Raw genomic sequence first — 17,430 nt, 5'->3', positions numbered from 1 at the left:
AAAGGCCTTGCTATACTAATGTTTCACAGTTGATGCCTGTAAACAGTATTGGAACTTTTCACAGGAGAAAAGACATTCCAGACCTAATGTACTGTATGAGAAGGGAAACTAAGGCACACTACCATATTGCCTTCATGGCTAAATGCCAAGATTCCTGTACTATGAACATCATTAATATCTGCATTTATTTGATGTTAATTGGGTTCCAAACATTTGCCCGAGCTTGTATGGATAAAGTAGCTGTTTTCTTTAGCTCTTAGCAAGGTCACATGAGACATACAGGAACCATGCTGCAAGAGCAGATCCAATCCACTATTGTTCTAACCAAGTTTTACCTTGTTTGTAAAGAGGTTCAATCATGTTGTTGAACACAATTTTGATAAACCATTTCTGTTGTTCTTTAGCCAGCTAAGCCATAGTGCCTAACCCCGATACTAGCCATAGTGAGATAAACCCAAGGATGGGGAGCTCTTGGGATGCAGTCAGTGATGTTTGTGTCATCCCTTCCTGCATCAATTTTGCGTTGGGGGTGTGACGTTATTGATATAATCTGGGACCATATAGGTCATTGTTGCAACCAAGGTCCTGTAGTGGCACGCAAATCTTGTATAAAGGGGATCAAATGGGGTGTCTAAGACAAGGTTCTGGTTTACTGGTTATGATTATGCTGTCTATATGTGTGTATCACTTTTGGAGTTGAAGTTATGAATATTGGCTCTATACTGTCTGTATTTCAAACTTATGCTATGCTGCTGGGTGACATCCCAGACAAACTGGTGTTAGCTCTGCCTAGCCTGCTTGATGGCCCATTAAGGACCATCAGCTATACAATGGACCCATTGAGAGAAGGCAGATACGCCTTGTAACTCAGCAAAGTATGCAGGGACTGGCCCATGTGACTCCAGACTCCATTTTGTTGTAATTTTCCACAGTAAGAACAAAGAGGTGTTCTTACACCTGGAAAAGACTATATAAGGCTGATGCCTCATCTCCATCTGGTCTTCAATCCTGCTTCATACCTCTGGAGGAACTTTGCTACAAGCTGAAGCTTTGAACAAAGGACTGAGGACCCATCCCAGCGGGGGATGTATTCCAGAGACTTGATTTGAACCTGCAGTTTATTCCATCGCTGCTGCAAGCCTGAACCAAGAACTTTGCCATTACTGTATGTAATTGATTCCATTTAACCAATTCTAACTCTCATCTCTATCTTTTTCCTTTTATGAATAAACCTTTAGATTTTAGATTCTAAAGGATTGGCAACAGCGTGATTTGTGGGTAAGATCTGATTTGTATATTGACCTAGGTCTGGGGCTTGGTCCTTTGGGATCAGGAGAACCTTTTTCTTTTACTGGGGTATTGGTTTTCATAACCATTTGTCCCCATAACGAGTGGTACTGGTGGTAATACTGGGAAACTGGAGTGTCTAAGGAGATTGCTTGTGAGACTTGCAGTTAGCCAGTGGGGTGAGACTGAAGTCCTCTTAGTCTGGCTGGTTTGGTTTGCCTTAGAGGTGGAAAAAACCCCAGCCTTGGGCTGTAACTGCCCTATTTGAGCAATTTGTCCTGAGTTGGCACTCTCAGTTGGGTTCCGCCAGAACCGCATTGTCACACCATCGCCTTCTCTGCACTAGAAAAATTGGGACCCATCCCCGCAAGCAATGCAATTCCACCAGTGATAGCAAAGTTGAAGCAACTGAGGAGATGGGGTTCAGGTGTTTTTAACCACTGCATCATCTAGACTTCCTCTGAGCAAGGTTACAGAACATGTGTCTACAGCCACTCTACACTACTGAAGACGACCTCTGCTGGGAAAATAACAAAGCAGGGCAGATTATCCAACAAGTTCTTGGAATGTATTGGAGACATTTTTTCTTTCAGAAGGTGGAGAAAGCTACTAGGGGAGAGGCTGTTCTAGATTTAACTTTGACAAATAGGGAGGAACTGGTTGAGAATTTGAAAGTGGAAGGCAGCTTGGGTGAAAGTGATCATGAAATGACAGAATTCATGATTCTAAAGAATGGTAGGAGGGAAAACAACACAATAAAATAATGGATTTCAAGAAGACAGACTTTAGCAAACTCAGGGAGTTGCTAGGTAAGATCCCATGGGAAGCAAGTCTAAGGGGAAAAACAGTTCAGAAGAGTTGGAAAGTTCTCAAAGAGACATTATCAAGCACACAGGTGCAAACTATCCCACTGCACAGGAAAGCAATGAAGGATGGCAAGAGACCACACTGGCTTAAACCAGGAGATCTTCAATGATCTAAAAATCAAAAGAGAGTCCTACACAAAGTGGAAACTAGGTCAAATTACAAAGGATAACTGTAAACAAATAATGCAAGTATGTAGGGGCAAAATCAGAAAGGTCAAGGTACAAAACGAGATCAAACTAGCTAGAGACATAAAGGGTAACAACAAAACATTCTACAAATACATTAGCAGCAAGAGGAAGACCAAGGATAGGGTAGGCCCATTAGTCAATGAGGAAAGAAAGACAATAACAGAACATGGGAGGAGAGGTTGATACGCTGGAGGGTAGGGATAGGATACAGAGGGACCTAGACAAATTAGAGGATTGGGCCAAAAGAAATATGATGAGGTTCAACAAGGACAAGTGCAGAGTCCTGCACTTAGGAAGGAAGAATCCCATGCACTGCTACAGACTAGGGACCGAATGGCTGGGCAGCAGTTCTGCAGAAAAGGACCTAGGGGTTACAGTGGACGAAAAGCCGAATATGAGTCAACAGTGTGCAATATGAGTCAACAGTGTGCCCTTGTTTCCAAGAAGGCTAATGGCATCTTGGGTTGTATCAGTAGGGGCATTTCCCGCAGACCGAGGGACGTGATCATTCCCTTCTATTCGGCACTGGTGAGGCCACATTTAGAGTACTGTGTCCAGTTTTGGGCCCCACACTACAAGAAGGATGTAGATAAATTGGAAAGAGTCCAGCGGAGGGCAACAAAAATGATTAGGGGGCTGGAGCACATGACTTATGAGGAGAGGCTGAGGGAACTGGGATTGTTTAGCCTGCAGAAGAGAAGAATGAGGGGGGATTTGATAGCTGCTTTCAACTACCTGAAAGGGGGTTCCAAAGAGGATGGATCTACACGGTTCTCAGTGGTAGAAGATGACAGAACAAGGAGTAATGGTCTCAAGTTGCAGAGGGGGAGGTTTAGGTTGGATATTAGGAACAACTTTTTCACTAGGAGGGTGGTGAAGAACTGGAATGGGTTACCTAGGGAGGTGGTGGAATCTCCTTCCTTAGAGGTTTTTAAGGTCAGGCTTCACAAAGCCCTGGCTGGGATGATTTAGTTGGGGTTGGTCCTGCTTTGAGCAGGGGGTTGGACTAGATGACCTCCTGAGGTCCCTTCCAACCCTGAGATTCTATGACTCTATGTGAAAATGGGGAAAGAGCTAAATGACTTTTTTGTTTCAATTTTCACCATAAGGTTTTATAGCGATTGGACGTTGAGCATAGTGAACACCAGTGAAATTGAGGTAGAATCTGAGGCTAATGTAGGGAAAGAACAAGTTTAAAATGATTTAGACAAGTTAGATATCTTCAAGTCACCAAGGCCTGATGAAAGGCATCCTAGAATACTCAAGGAACTGACAGAGCAGATATCTGAACCAATATCTTTGAAAAGTCATGGAAGATGGCAGAGAGGACTGGAAGAGGGGAAACATAGTGCCAATCTATAAAAAGGGGATTAGGCACAACCTGAAGAATTACAGACCAGTCAGTTTAACTTCAGTACCCAAAAAGATAATGGGGCAAATAATGAAGCAATCAATTTGCAAACACCTAGAAGATAATAAGGTGACAGTAACAGTCAGCCTGGATTTGTCAAGAACAAATTGTGTAAAACCAACCTGATAGCTTTCTTTGATAGGGTAACAAGCCTTGTGTATGGGAGGAAATGGTAGATGTGGTATAACTTGATTTTAGTAAGGCTTTTGATAATGTCTCATAGGACCTTCTCATTAACAAACTAGGGAAATATAGCCTAGATGGTGCTACTATAAAGTGGGTGCAGAACTGGTTGGAAAACTGTTCCCAGAGAATAGTTATCAATAGTTCACAGTCATGTTGGAAGGGCATGACAAGTGGGGTCCCTCAGGCCTGGTCTACACTAGGAGGTTATGTTGTATTTAGCAGCGTTAACTCGAATTAACCCTGCACCCGTCCACACAACAAAGCTATTTATTTCGACACAGAGGTCTCTTTAAATCGATTTCTGTACTCCTCTCCGACGAGGGGAGTAGCGCTAAATTCGACATGGCCATGTCCAATTAGGGTAGGTGTGTATGTAATTCGACGCTAATAGCTCTGGGAGCTATCCCACAGTGCACCACTCTGTTGACGCTCTGGACAGCAGTCCGAGCTCGGATGCTCTGACCAGCCACACAGGAAAAGCCCCAGGAAAATCTGAATTCCTTTTCCTGTCTGGCCAGTTTGAATCTCATTTCCTGTTTGGACATCGTGGCGAGCTCAACAGCACTGGCAACGATGCAGAGCTCTCCAGCAGAGGTGACCATGCAATCGCAGAATAGAAAGAAGGCCCCAGCATGGACTGATCGGGAAGTCTTGGATCTGATCGCTGTGTGGGGCGATGAGTCCATGCTTTCGGAGCTGCGATCAAAAAAACGGAATGCCAAGATCTACAAGAAGATCTCCAAAGCCATGACGGAGAGAGGATATAGCCGGGATGCAACACAGTGCCGCGTGAAAATTAAGGAGCTGAGACAAGGGTACCAGAAGACCAAAGAGTCAAATGGACACTCTGGATCCCAGCCCCACACATGCCGTTTCTACGAGGCACTGCATTCCATTCTAGGTGTGGCCGCCACCACTACCACACCACTGTCCGTGGACTCTGACGATGGGGTATTGTCGACGGCCGCTTCCTCGGAGATGTTCGCGGACGGGGAAGATGAGGAAGGAGATATGGAGGACGAGGCAGTCGACAGCGCTTTCAATGCTGATTTCCCCAACAGCCAGGGGAAATCACCCTCACGGAGATCCCCTACCAACCCTCCCAAGGTGGTAACCCAGACCGTGAATCAGGGGAAACATCAGTAGGTAAGTGTTTTAAACATTTATTTTGAACAGAATAGGAATGGTATCTTAACAATGGGTTTTTCATGATTAGTTTGCCCTAGGCGCTTTAGTTTCTAGTCCTTGCCAGTGCAGCTACTGGAAAATTCTGTCAATATGTCCGGGGATAGAGCAGAAATCCTCCTGGGGCATCTTCACGAAGGTCTCCTGGAGGTATTGTGAAAGCCTTTGCATCAGGTTCCTGGGGAGAGCGGCCTTATTGCGTCCTCCATGGTAGGAAACTTTTCCGCGCCAGGCTAGCAGCAAGTACTCCGGGATCATTGCCTCGCAAAGCATGGTGGCATACGGCCCTGGTGCTTGCTGGCATTCACGCAGCATGCGGTCTTTCTCTGTCTCCGAAATCGTCATCAGAGTGATATCACTCATGGTGACCTGCTTTGAATTAGGGGAATGTTAGTATTGGGACTGATTGTCTGTTCCTTTACATAACTGTAACCGGCGGTTTACAGCCATGCGGTGGAGGCGTGACAGGGGCAGCATGGAGGGATCTTTCCCAGGGACAGCCGCGAGGGGGTTGGGACAGGGGCAGAGTTCACGCTGGCCGAGTTGCCGGCAGCAGGAACTGGCCAATGCTAGGAGCATTGCTTGGAACGTGAAAGGAGGGCACTGCTATAAATTAAGCTTTAAGCAGCCAAAAGTCTACGGCTTACCATGTCCGCCTGCTAGCCGAATTCCGTTGTCCGGCCCCGCTTGTGTGATCTGTACAGCAAGACCCCAGGCACTCAATGGGAAGGCCGAAAATTCGACCTTGTACTGAGTGCGCATGTGATAGGTGCTGTGCATGGTCTTGTTCACAGAGAAAGACTATATTCATTGTTCGCAAAATTGTATCTTTCTGATGAATTCACTCCCTTTTTCCCATCCCACAGCTGCGAGTGTCTCCCGACCTACCCCAGCATCCCCCTCCCAGAGGCTGGCGCAGATCAGGCGACGAAAGAGAAGGACACGGGACGAGATGTTCTCAGAACTTATGGGCTGCTCCCAAGCCGAGGCGGCACAGCAGACCCAATGGAGGGAGAACATGTTGCAATACCAGCGATCACACAGCGAATGGGAGGACAGGTGGCGGCAGGAAGACCAGCAGGCAACTCAAACGCTGCTTGGACTAATGAGGGAGCAAACGCTCCGGCACCTTGTAGATGTTCTGCAGGACAGGAGGACAGAGCCCCGCTGCATTCTCTCTCTAACCGCCCTCCCCCGCCACAAAGTCCCATCCCCCCCTCACCCAAAGTCCCAAGAAGGAGGGGCGGCAGGGGCCGTGAAAACAGTCACTCCACCCCTGCAGACTGCTCAAGTAACAGAAGGCTCTCATTCCCAAAGATTTTATAAGTCCTTTCCTTCGCTCCAAGCACCTCACCCAAGCCCCGTCCCAGTTTCATCCCCTAACTGTGTAGTTCTTAATAAAAAATACGTTTCTGTTAATTACTGTTTCCATCATGTTCTTTTAGAGGAGAGTATCAGAGGGGTAGCCGTGTTAGTCTGAATCTGTAAAAAGCAACAGAGGGTCCTGTGGCACCTTTAAGTCAGTATGGAGATAACTCCAAGATAAGACTTGGAGTCTTCAGGACCAGACTCCAAAGAGAAACTGCTGAGCTCCAGTTCATTTGCAAATTTGACACCATCAGATCAGGATGAAACAAAGACTGTGAATGGCTATCCAACTACAGAAGCAGTTTCTCCTCCCTTGGTGTTCACACCTCAACTGCTAGCAGAGCACCTCACCCTCCCTGATGGAACTAACCTCGTTATCTCCATACTGATTTATACCTGCCTCTGGAGATTTCCATTACTTGCATCTGAAGAAGTGAGGTTCTTACCCACGAAAGCTTATGCTCCCAATACTTCTGTTAGTCTTAAAGGTGCCACAGGACCCTCTGTTGATTTTTAGAGGAGAGTGTGTTTGAAGGGAGGGAAGGGAGTTGGTAATTGGAGAGGACAGTCACCTTTACCAGGGTACAGACACGGGGGCAGGTTCAGCGGAAGGTCACACACACATTGCAGTCACTAGGCACCCTGGTCAGGCTGGGAGGTGGTTTTCATGTTCTGTGTGGGGGGGCTATGTGAGTGTGTGGCGGGGGAGGGTGGTTACAGATCTTATGCAGCGGTCCTTAGCCTGGATGACAGAGCCACGCAGCAGGGGATCTGTAACTCCCCCTCCCCCCCCGCCACAAAGTCACATAGCCCCCACACACAGAGTCCCGAAAAGGAGGGGTGGCAGGCTCCGTTGAAACAACCAGTCCACCACTGCGGACCGCTCTAGGAGCAGGAGCCTGTCATTCCTCGAGTTTAGAAGCGTCCTTTCCATCACTACACCCACTCCCCACCAGTCTGCGTCCCAGTTTCAACACTTTACCACGAAATCCTTAATAAAGAAAACAGTGTTAATGAACAAAGTTTAATTTATTTTATTTTTAAAGGTGTGTTGGAAGGGGCGAGACGGGGTGAACAAGGTATGTAACTGGAGAGGATAGTCAACATTAAGTGGGTAAAGAAATGGGGGCAGGTGCAGCTTCTGTTTAAACAAACTTAATAGTCACAGGTTACCCTGCTCACTGTGGAACCTAGCTTTCAAAGCTTCCCGGATGCACAGCGCGTCCCGCTGGGCTCTTCTAATCGCCCGGCTGTCTGGCTGGGCATAATCAGCAGCCAGGCGATTTGCCTCAACCTCCCACCCCGCCATAAACGTCTCCCCCTTGCTCTCACAGAGATTGTGGAGCACACAGCAAGCTGCAATAACAATGGAGATATTGGTTTCGCTGAGATCAGAGCGAGTCAGTACACTTCTCCATCTCCCCTTGAGACGTCCAAAAGCACACTCCACCACCATTCTGCACTTGCTCAGCCGGTAGTTGAAGAGTTCGCTTTCACTGTCCAGGGCACCTGTATAGGGCTTCATGAGCCAGGGCATTAGCGGGTAGGCTGGGTCCCCGAGGGTCACTATAGGCATCTCCACATCCCCAACAGTTATTTTGTGGTCAGGGAAGTAAATACCTTCCTGCAGCCATCTAAACAGACCAGAGTTCTTGAAAACGCGAGCATCATGAACCTTGCCCGGCCATCCGACATTGATGTTGGTAAAACGTCCCCTATGGTCCACCAGTGCTTGCAGCACCATTGAAAAGTAGCCCTTTCGGTTAATGTACTGGCTGGCCTGGTGGGCCGGTCCCAGGATAGGGATGTGAGTTCCATCTATAGCCCCACCGCAGTTTGGGAATCCCATCGCAGCGAAGCCATCAATGATGACCTGAACGTTTCCCAGGGTCACTACCTTTGAAAGCAGTAGCTCAACGATTGCGTTGGCTACTTGCATCACAGCAACCCCCACGGTAGATTTACCCACTCCAAATTGATTCGCGACTGACCGGTAGCTGTCTGGCGTTGCAAGCTTCCAGAGGGCTATGGCCACTCACTTCTGGACAGTCAGGGCTGCTCGCATCCGTGTGTCTTTGCGCTTCAGGGCAGGGGACAGCAACTCACAAAGTTCCAGGAAAGTTCCCTTACTCATCCGAAAGTTTCGCAGCCACTGTGATTCATCCCAGACCTGCAGCACTATGCGGTCCCACCAGTCTGTGCTTGTTTCCCGGGCCCAGAATCGCCGTTCCACACCATCAACATGACCCATTGCCACCATGATGTCCACGGCGCGGGGTCCCATGCTTTGCGAGAGGTCTGTGCCCCTCTCAGACTTAATGTCCTCACTGCGCTGCCGTAGCCTCCTCGCCCGATTTCTCAGCATCTGCCTTTGAAAAAGGTGGATGATAAGGTGCGAGGTGTTGACAACGGCCATAACTGTAGCGATGATCGCAGCAGGCTTCATGCTCGCAGTACTGTGGCGTCCGCGCTATCAATCACCAGAAAAGTGCGCGAACTGATCGCCCGCCGGCGCTTTCAGGGAGGGAGGGCGGGAGTGAGGGTTGAATGACGACAGTTACTCAAAACCACCCTTGACACATTTTTTGCCCCAGCAGGCATTGGGGGCTCGACCCAGAATTCCAATGGGCAGCGGGGACTACAGGAACTGTGGGATAGCTGCCCACAGTGCACCGCTTCCAATGTCGACGCTTGCCCCGTTAGTGTGGACTCACAAAGTCGAATTACTGTCCTTAGTGTGGCTTTGACTTTGTAATATCGGTTCCACAAATTCGCTTTAAGTAAAATCGAACTACTCTCGTAGTGTAGACATACCCTCAGGGATCAGTTCTGGGTCTGGTTCTGTTCAATGGCTTCATCAAGGGTTTAGATAATGGCATAGAGAGTACACTTATTAAGATTGTGGCGATACTAAGCAGGAAGGGGTTGCAAATGCTTTGGAGGACAGGATTAAAATTCAAAATGATCTGAACAAACTGGATAAACAGTCTGAAGTAAATAGGATGAAATTCAATATGGACAAATGTAAACTACCCCACTTAGGAAGAAACCATCAATTGCACACATCAAAATTGGGAAATGACGCCTAGGAAGAAGTACCACAGAAAGGAATCTGGGGTCATAGTGGATCACAAGCTAAATATGAGTCAACCGTGTAACACGGTTGCAAAAAAAGGCAACATCATTCTGGGATGATTAGCCCGAGTGTTGTAAGCAAGACACAAGGAGTAATTCTTCCTCTCTACTCTGTGCTGATTAGGCCTGAACTGGAGCATTGTGCCCAGGAAGGATGTGGACACATTGGAGAAAGTCCACGGGAGAGCAATACGAATGATTAAAGATCTAGAAAACATGACCTATGAGGAAAGATCGAAAGAATTGGGTTTGTTTAGTCACAGAAGAGAAGACAGAGAGGGGACATGATAACAGTTTGCAAGTACATAAAAGGTTGTTACAAGGAGGAGGGGAAAAATTGTATTCATCAACTTCTGAGGACAGGACAAGAAGCAATGGGCTTAAATTGCAACAAGGGAGGTTTAGGTTGGACATTAGGGAAAAAAATCTTGTCAGGGTGGTTAAGCACTGGAATAAATTGCCTAGAGAGGTTGTGGAATCTCTCTCATTGGAGGTTTTAAGAACAGGTTAGTCAGGGATGGTCTATATCAGATGTCTTAAAACATGCGGCCTGTGGGGCTAGTTCCTGCAGCCTGCAAAGCTCCCCGTGGCCCACTCCCCACCCCCTCCAGGCTGGGGGTGGGCAAACTATAGCCCCCGTGGCGCCGCAAGCCCTGCGCCGCTCCCTGAAGCGGCCGGCACCACGTCCCTGTGGCGGCGGGGCGTGGGGGTGGGGGCAGAGGGCTCTGTGCGTTGCCCTCCCTTCCAGGCACCGCCCCTCCGCAGCGCCCATTGGCCGGGAACGGGGAACCGTGGCCAATGGGAGCTTCGGGGCAGGTATCTGGAGGAGCAGCAAGGCCAGTGCACGGAGCCCTGTGGCCCCTTCCCCAGGGGCCGCAGGCATGTGGTTCCGGCTGCTTCCCGGAGTGGCGCTGGGCCAGGGCAGGCAGGCAGGGAGCCTGTCCTGGCCCCGGAGCTGCTCTAGGTAAGCGGCGCTGGGCCGGAGCCCACACCCCAACCCTCCTGCACCCCAACTCCCTTCCCTGAGCCCCCTGCCGCACCCTGCACCCATCCTGCACCCCAACTCCCTGCCCTGAGCCCTGGCCACACCCCGCACCCCTCCTGCACCCCCTGGGAGCAGGGAGGGGTGGAGTTAGGGTGGGGAATTCAAGGAAAGGGGTTGGAATGGGGGCAGGGAAGGGGTGGGAAAGGCAGGGAAGGGGCGGGGCCTAATAGAAGGGGCAGAGTTGGGGCAGGGCTGGGGGCAACAGGGGAGGGGTGTCAGTGATGTGGCCCTCGAGCCAATGCATTAGTCCTCATGTGGCCCTCGTGGCCATTTGAGTTTGAGATCCCTGGTCTAGATAATATCTAGTCCTGCCTTGAGTGCAGGGGACTGGACTAGATGTCCTCTCGAGGTCCCTTCCAGTTCTAGGATTCTATGGTACTAGAGCAATAGTTGGAGATTTCCCGAAAAGCCTCATTGTAGACAAGGTCTATGAGTGGGAGCGAGGATCTCCTGTCAGTGGCTCCAGGCTAAAATCCACAAGCAAATACTGATGGCTGTTCAGAGATGGTCACTTGAAAAGAGGCGATGGGTCTCTTGTCACTTACCCTGAGCTACAGCGTAGCCGTCTCCCGTCCTCCCTGCAGAGAGAAGGCAAATTTCAGTGAATGCAGCTCCCGAGATAGGAACCGACTCCGATCTGTGCCCACAGCTCAGAAACAGGACCCCTGGCGCCAGTAATGGACTCAAGGTCCCAGGCGCTCACGATCGGCAGGAGAGAAAGACACGACACAGTTTCCAAAGATCTCAGTCCACTGGCTGCTGGGCTCGCTGGAAAACCAAGCCTCATATAAACTGTAACCCGCACCAAGGTTCTGGGTCTGGCCCTCCAGCAGCTCCCATCGGGGTCATTAGCTCAGTCCCGCAGTGGGACAGTCACACAGTACTGACACTGGCTCCTGTATTGCTGTTGGCCTTAGGTAGGTGTGCAGGGCCCGGCAAGTCCAGGAAATGCCCCCAACCCAGCCACTTTACCTGGGCATTGCTTTTTCCAGAAGAATACTCCGATTATAACACCAATCAGGACAGCTGCAGTGATAACTCCAGCCACAATGGGAATCAAACTATTATTTGGTTCTGAAATGGAATGGAGAGAATGAGCAATGGGGAAAAATCCCCCACTAAAACCCCCCTTTCATCCCAGTGCAGGGATCAGTCAGTCAGCTCCCCAGATAAGGGCTGAATCCTGCAACCATCCACCCCTTCCAATGCAGCCACCATGTACCTACCAGGCATTATACCCCACCACAGAAAGTCCTGGACACTAGACCCAGCCTCTACCACTTCAATTCATAATAAATATTTAGCACTTAAAATAGAAGATTTTTATAACATTAATCAATCTTCATAAACCTAATTATGGGAGAGAATGAATGTCAGTATCGTCCCTAAACAGGAAAGGGGGAGACTTGCTGAAGATCACACAGAGTCAGTGAAAGAGCCAGGAATAGACCCCAGGAATCCTGACTTCCAGCCCCTCCTCCCCTAACCCACCTGCCCCCACTCCCCTTCCAGGAGTCCTGGCTCCCAGCCCCTAACTCCCCCTTGACCACCCTGACTTTCATGACTAATGGAACACAGTCCCATTGTGTGATTCTGGTGACAAACTGGAAACTGACCTCAAAGCTCTGGATTTCCCTGCCATGAATATAGTTAGACACAATGCGTGTTTTTTGAGGGGGCAGGAAGTGAAGAGGGGACGATAGAGATATTTTAATACTGTTCTTGGTTTATATGAACCTGTTAAACCCCAAGTTCTGTATGCACTTTAAGTTTCATTAATCAGCTTCTCCTGTTGTCTGAAAGATCCACATAATAATACAGCAAAAAGAAAAATATTTCTAAGAGAATAAGGAAATGTGGTTTATGACACAAAAATTGGCAGGGACGTAGTAGCAGGATTATGATGTGAAACCATCTGTTGACTAGATTTCCAGTGCAGGCTGCCCTTTTAGAAATTGTTTGCACTTCCAAATGCTGCATTTTTCCACTTCCCAATTAACCAAGCAAAAAGATGGGTAATAAATTCTCTCTCGACTTCCTTGTGCTAGGGGCATAGGAGACTCTCCCCCGATGCAGGGTTCTAATCTGCCTCCTCGCTCCATTCCAAGGCCAGACCCTCTCTTCCAGCATCACTGCGCACAGAAACAAGCTGCTCCCAACATTAAATCTCTACCTCTGGCCACATGGGCCCATAGAGTCGTGTTTCTGAGAACCTGCTGTATCCTAGGACTAGAAGGGACCTCGAGAGCTTATCTAGTCCCGTCCCCTGCACTCATGGCAGGACCACGAGTGCATGAAGTTGAGAACGGGCTGGAAGCTGAAGCAAGACCAACTCTGTCTGGAAATAAGGGGCAGATTTGAGCTTCTCCTGGGATGTGATAAATTCTCCATCCCTTGGAGACTACATCTGGAATGGAAATCTCTTTCTGAAGGATCAGCGCTAGTTTGCCCACAGATGACCAGACTGTGATTCCCCCCTGCCCTGGACTAGGCAGGAGCTCAGATCAGATGATTAGAATGGTCCCTTCAGGCCTTAATGTCTCGTTGTTAATCTTCTCCCTTCAGAGACACTGTATTGCTGAGATGTATCCAACAGCCCCAGAGGCAGCAAACTGGAGAGCAAGACATGAGCCCCAGGCACTGTGGGTCCCAACTCTAGCACAAGAACTTGACTGCAGGGGGACAGAGCCAAAGAGGACAGGGCCTCACAGACCCTGAGAAAGTCCAGCTTCAGCCTATAAATCCAAATGAGAATTTTTCAGGGGTTGAGTTTAATGGATTCCCCCTCTCCCACTAGGAAAACAGGCAAACACACAAACTCCTTACCCCAGGAGACAGAGAGTGGCTCTAACAGGCTTTCATGCTCCACTTGACATGAATAATGGGCTTTGATCTTGGGATCAATCTCCATTGTCACCCAGGTCTGGTAGGTCCCACCCCCATTGGGTAGGATGCCTTCAGAGTAGGTCTCCTGCTGTCTGCTCTCCCCATTTTTCAGACAGGTCACGGTGATGTCCCGGGGGTAGAATCCACTGACCTTACAGGAGAGGGTGGTGAGGCCGTCACGAGATGACCTGTCGCTCACTCTAGCTGTTGGGCACACTGGGAAAAAGAAGAAACTCAAGTGAGGTGTTTTCAAGCTCTAATCCAGGCAGCATTTTCTAGAGCTTTGCAGCATGAAATTCTGAGACCCGAGCAGTGGGAGAGGATGAGAATCCATGAGACAGAATCCCTCTGATGAGAGAGAACCATCATGTTAGAGGATTTCTGTGCCGAATTCACAGTATCAGCAACGGTGAATCCTGAATCCAGGTCCCTGACCTGGCCTCTGCTCCAAACCACAGAGACACAAATACTTTGACAGGCTTCACTAAACTCCAGATACAGGTGTCAATCACACACTAGGTTTGTACCCATCTCCTCTCAGTCCCTGGATTTGAAAGAGAGGAGAATCTTGCCCTGGCCAGGGAGCAAAAACTGGACTGAATAAACTGACCAATTAGAGATGGAAAGGGCCCATTAAACAAAAAGTGACACACAGTGCTAAATTGCCCCTCAAACGAGCTAATATGAATTGGCTCATTTCTTGTAGGTTGTTACCAAATCTATTTACCCCAGTACTATGGATTTCAAAAGGAATTATGATAATGTTGAAAAATCAGTTTCCCAGCCCCCTGGCACTGAAATACACATTACAATGCTGTGTATGGATTTTTCTTGTTGGCATTTGTAAAGATGGCAAAGGACAAGATAATGTTCTGCTGAGGTTTGTGAGAGAAATAAGCAATTAGGATAATTGTTGCAAAAAACTGGGTAGAAATTTCAAGTAACCTTGAACAGCAAGTGCAAACTGTTTGGGAAGGGAAAGATCAGGGTGTGTAATGATGCTAACTAATCTGGGAAATGTGTGTATATGGTAACAGACAAGGTACATAAACGGGTAATAGTGAGTTAACATTTTGAAGCAGACTGTCCTCCTGAGTTGGAGTGTTAAAGCATTTAACCTCTTCCCTTCTATGTTTGTGATTAATCTTTAACTAAAAAGCTTTGGTAATAAATTTGAGTGTGATTATCTGGTGTCTTATTGATAAAAGAATCGAAAAGTAAGTATGAAAGTGTTGCAGCAAAGGTAGGTCTTGAGGGGGAAAACTTTAAGGACAAGGGGACCCTTCTTCCAGGTTAGTATGGGGAGGGCAATTCCACATGTAGGGAATGGCATGGAAGGAAGCACATAAATGACTGTAGGAGAAGTTTGGCAACAAGGACAAAGCTACCATCATTGATGGAACACGGGCTGGGGGCAACACAAGAAATATGATGGTACAGACAGTGAATGGGGAAGAATTACATGGTGAATGAAGCTGGTGTCCATAGAAGTGGCACTTCCATAATTAAGCAGAGTGCTCTAACATGCACAAGTACAGATTGCCTTGATAACGGCTGTGTCACATCAGAGGAAGAGGTAGAATTTGTGATGTGAAGTTGCGCTCATTTGGTCAAGTGGCTCTGGAGATGCAGCTTCTCTACAGTGAACTGCTTTTAACATTTTCAATTTCTTATCTTTTTTTCCAGCAGAACTGATGGGGAAGGGGTTGTTTCCCCACCTATCCCTGGTGCAAGGTTCGCTGAATATCCCCCTACCCACCTGCTCCAGTTTGGAACTGGGGCTGGGGAATGGAGATGTAGCCAGTAGTGTCCCCCTAGGTGGGGCTTGTCCCTCACCTTACCTTTCCTCTGTAGAGTCTCCTTCCCGTACTCTAGAGCACTCCTTAGCCAGGAAATACAATTCCCCTCCACGTAGCGTTTCCACTGCTGGTTGTCATTTACTTCAGCCTCCCATCTCCTCTTGGTGATCTGAGCCCCAATATCTGCTGCTACCCAAGTCATGGTCTCCTTATCGAAGGTAAGAAAGTCTCGTCCGTCATATGAATCCTGGTAAAACCCCTGAATGCTGTTGTCTTCCCGGAGATCACAGCCGTATATCGTCTGGATGATGTGAAACCCTGAAACACAGCTGAGGGTCAGAAGCAGTCTCTCTCTGAAAATCTCACCAAGAGCCCACTGCAGGTAGCCCAGTGGTTCTTCTTCTTGCTACTGGGCCCTCCCTCCCCTGAGAAATGGGGTTCCCACTTATGCTGTTGGGTCCTACACCCTCCCAGCTCCTTTCAGGGGGGAACCCAAACCCACAGGGGGCACCCTCTCCATCTGTTGGGTCTTGTACACTAAAGAGCCCCCACTGCAGAGAGCTCACAACCTTCAAGGAATACCTCACTGCTGCTTGTTCTTGTATGTTCCCTGCAGGAGGAGCAGGGTGGCACAATCCCAAAGGGAGTACTCCGGATATTGCAGGGATCTATCCCCTCCAGCTCTCTTCTGCTCTCTGAGGATCCCCCCAGTTCTCGTAGTCAGGGTCAATCTGGAGAAGAGAGGGAGTTCAGGGTGTCTGTACCCAACTCTCTTCTGCTCTGGTTGTTAATTTTGCAGGGTCCTCAGGATCACTTGGTCCCCCACCTCCGTCATTGACAGTACCCCCATTCCCCTGTGAGGAGGAGGTACAGGTCTGTCCCCCACACTAACCTCTGCTCTGGTTTAATGACCTCACAGAATGCCCAGGGTCACTCTGTTTCCCTGCCCCATCTTCTCTGTGCCCCCAACTCAGTCTAGGAATGGCAAAGAACCAACTTCATATGCTTGGCCTCTTTTTCACATGGCCACTGTCTCAAGGTGATTCCCTGTGAAGATCAGGCCACTGACGGCCCTTAGTTCAGCTAGCCACCATTTTCCTACAGCCAGGCTAATCTTCACAACAACGGCCCCCATCTCGCACACAACCAAGAGCAGACTCAGTTAATGGAGCCACCCCTGGGCTGATAGGAGGCAGGGAGGGAGACTGGGGGGGAGGGAAGGGGGATGGGGACAGGAAGGAGAATTTAGGGGAGTGGGAGAGAGGCTGTGGTGAACAGAGAACAGTGTGGGGATCACGAGGAAGACTGAAATGTGGGGAAAGGATCAGACCCCTAGCTTGGCAAACTGGGTAGAATGTTGGGGCACAAAAATAACTCACACAGGGTCCCAAATATTTTCACCCCTCCCTCACCCTGCCTTAGATACATCGAGGTAAATGCCAAGATTTTCAGCAATGACTAGTGATTTTGGGTGCCTAACTGAGACCCTTTAAAGGGGCCTGATCAGAAAGTGGGAGCACCCGGCCTCTGAACATCAGACACCCAAAAATCACTAATCACTTGTGGAAAACATTAAAAGTAACAACAGCTACAGAAAGGTTAGTAACCATTTTTTCTTCTTCAACTGTTTGCACAAGTCCCTTCCACGTTCGGGGACTCCCAAACAATACCGTAAGAGGTGGGCTCGGAGTTCATGGACACATGGATTACAATACTGCCCAGCCAAACCCAGTGGCATCTCTCACTGAGTGGGTAATGGCGTAGTTGGAAGAAAAAGTATGTACTGACGCCCAGGTCGCTGCTCTGCAAATGTCCTGGATCAGGCCTGGGCCATGAACGCCACTGAGGAAGCTTGTGCTCTCACAGAATGGGCCACAAGGAAGGCAGGTGGTGGGACACCTGCCTGCTCGTAGCACATGTGAATGCACAATGTAATCCACAATGAAATTCTCTGAGCCAAAAGGGGTAGGGTTTTCATCCTATCAGAGCGGTGTGGATTTATGGATCAGCTTAGGACACCTGCCTAACATCCAGAGGGTGGAGATGTCATTCCTCCCTATTCTTGTGCGGCTT

At 48.7% G+C, this 17,430-nt stretch overlaps 1 protein-coding gene across 10 annotated transcripts in view; it reads right to left on the bottom strand.

Annotated features, from left to right (window-relative positions):
- Positions 1-5,086: 5,086 nt before the first annotated feature.
- LOC135978234 (class I histocompatibility antigen, F10 alpha chain-like) overlaps positions 5,087-17,430 on the bottom strand; it is a 31,905-nt gene continuing 19,561 nt past the window's right edge. For 5 of the 10 annotated variants that reach the window (XM_065579236.1, XM_065579231.1, XM_065579238.1 and 2 more), the window contains 3 exons: positions 15,400-15,675; positions 13,499-13,774; positions 5,087-11,746 (listed from right to left, as the gene is read on the bottom strand). In XM_065579236.1, coding sequence (XP_065435308.1) covers positions 11,586-11,746; positions 13,499-13,774; positions 15,400-15,675 — 713 coding nt within the window. In that variant the 3' untranslated portion in view covers positions 5,087-11,585. The other 5 variants (XM_065579233.1, XM_065579232.1, XR_010595674.1 and 2 more) reach the window with 5 other exon arrangements.

Source organism: Chrysemys picta, unplaced genomic scaffold, assembly GCF_011386835.1.
Source record: "Chrysemys picta bellii isolate R12L10 unplaced genomic scaffold, ASM1138683v2 scaf177, whole genome shotgun sequence".
NCBI lineage: Eukaryota > Metazoa > Chordata > Testudines > Emydidae > Chrysemys > Chrysemys picta.
Note: the sequence above shows the minus strand (reverse complement) of the source record. Positions and strands in the feature narration are given on the sequence as shown.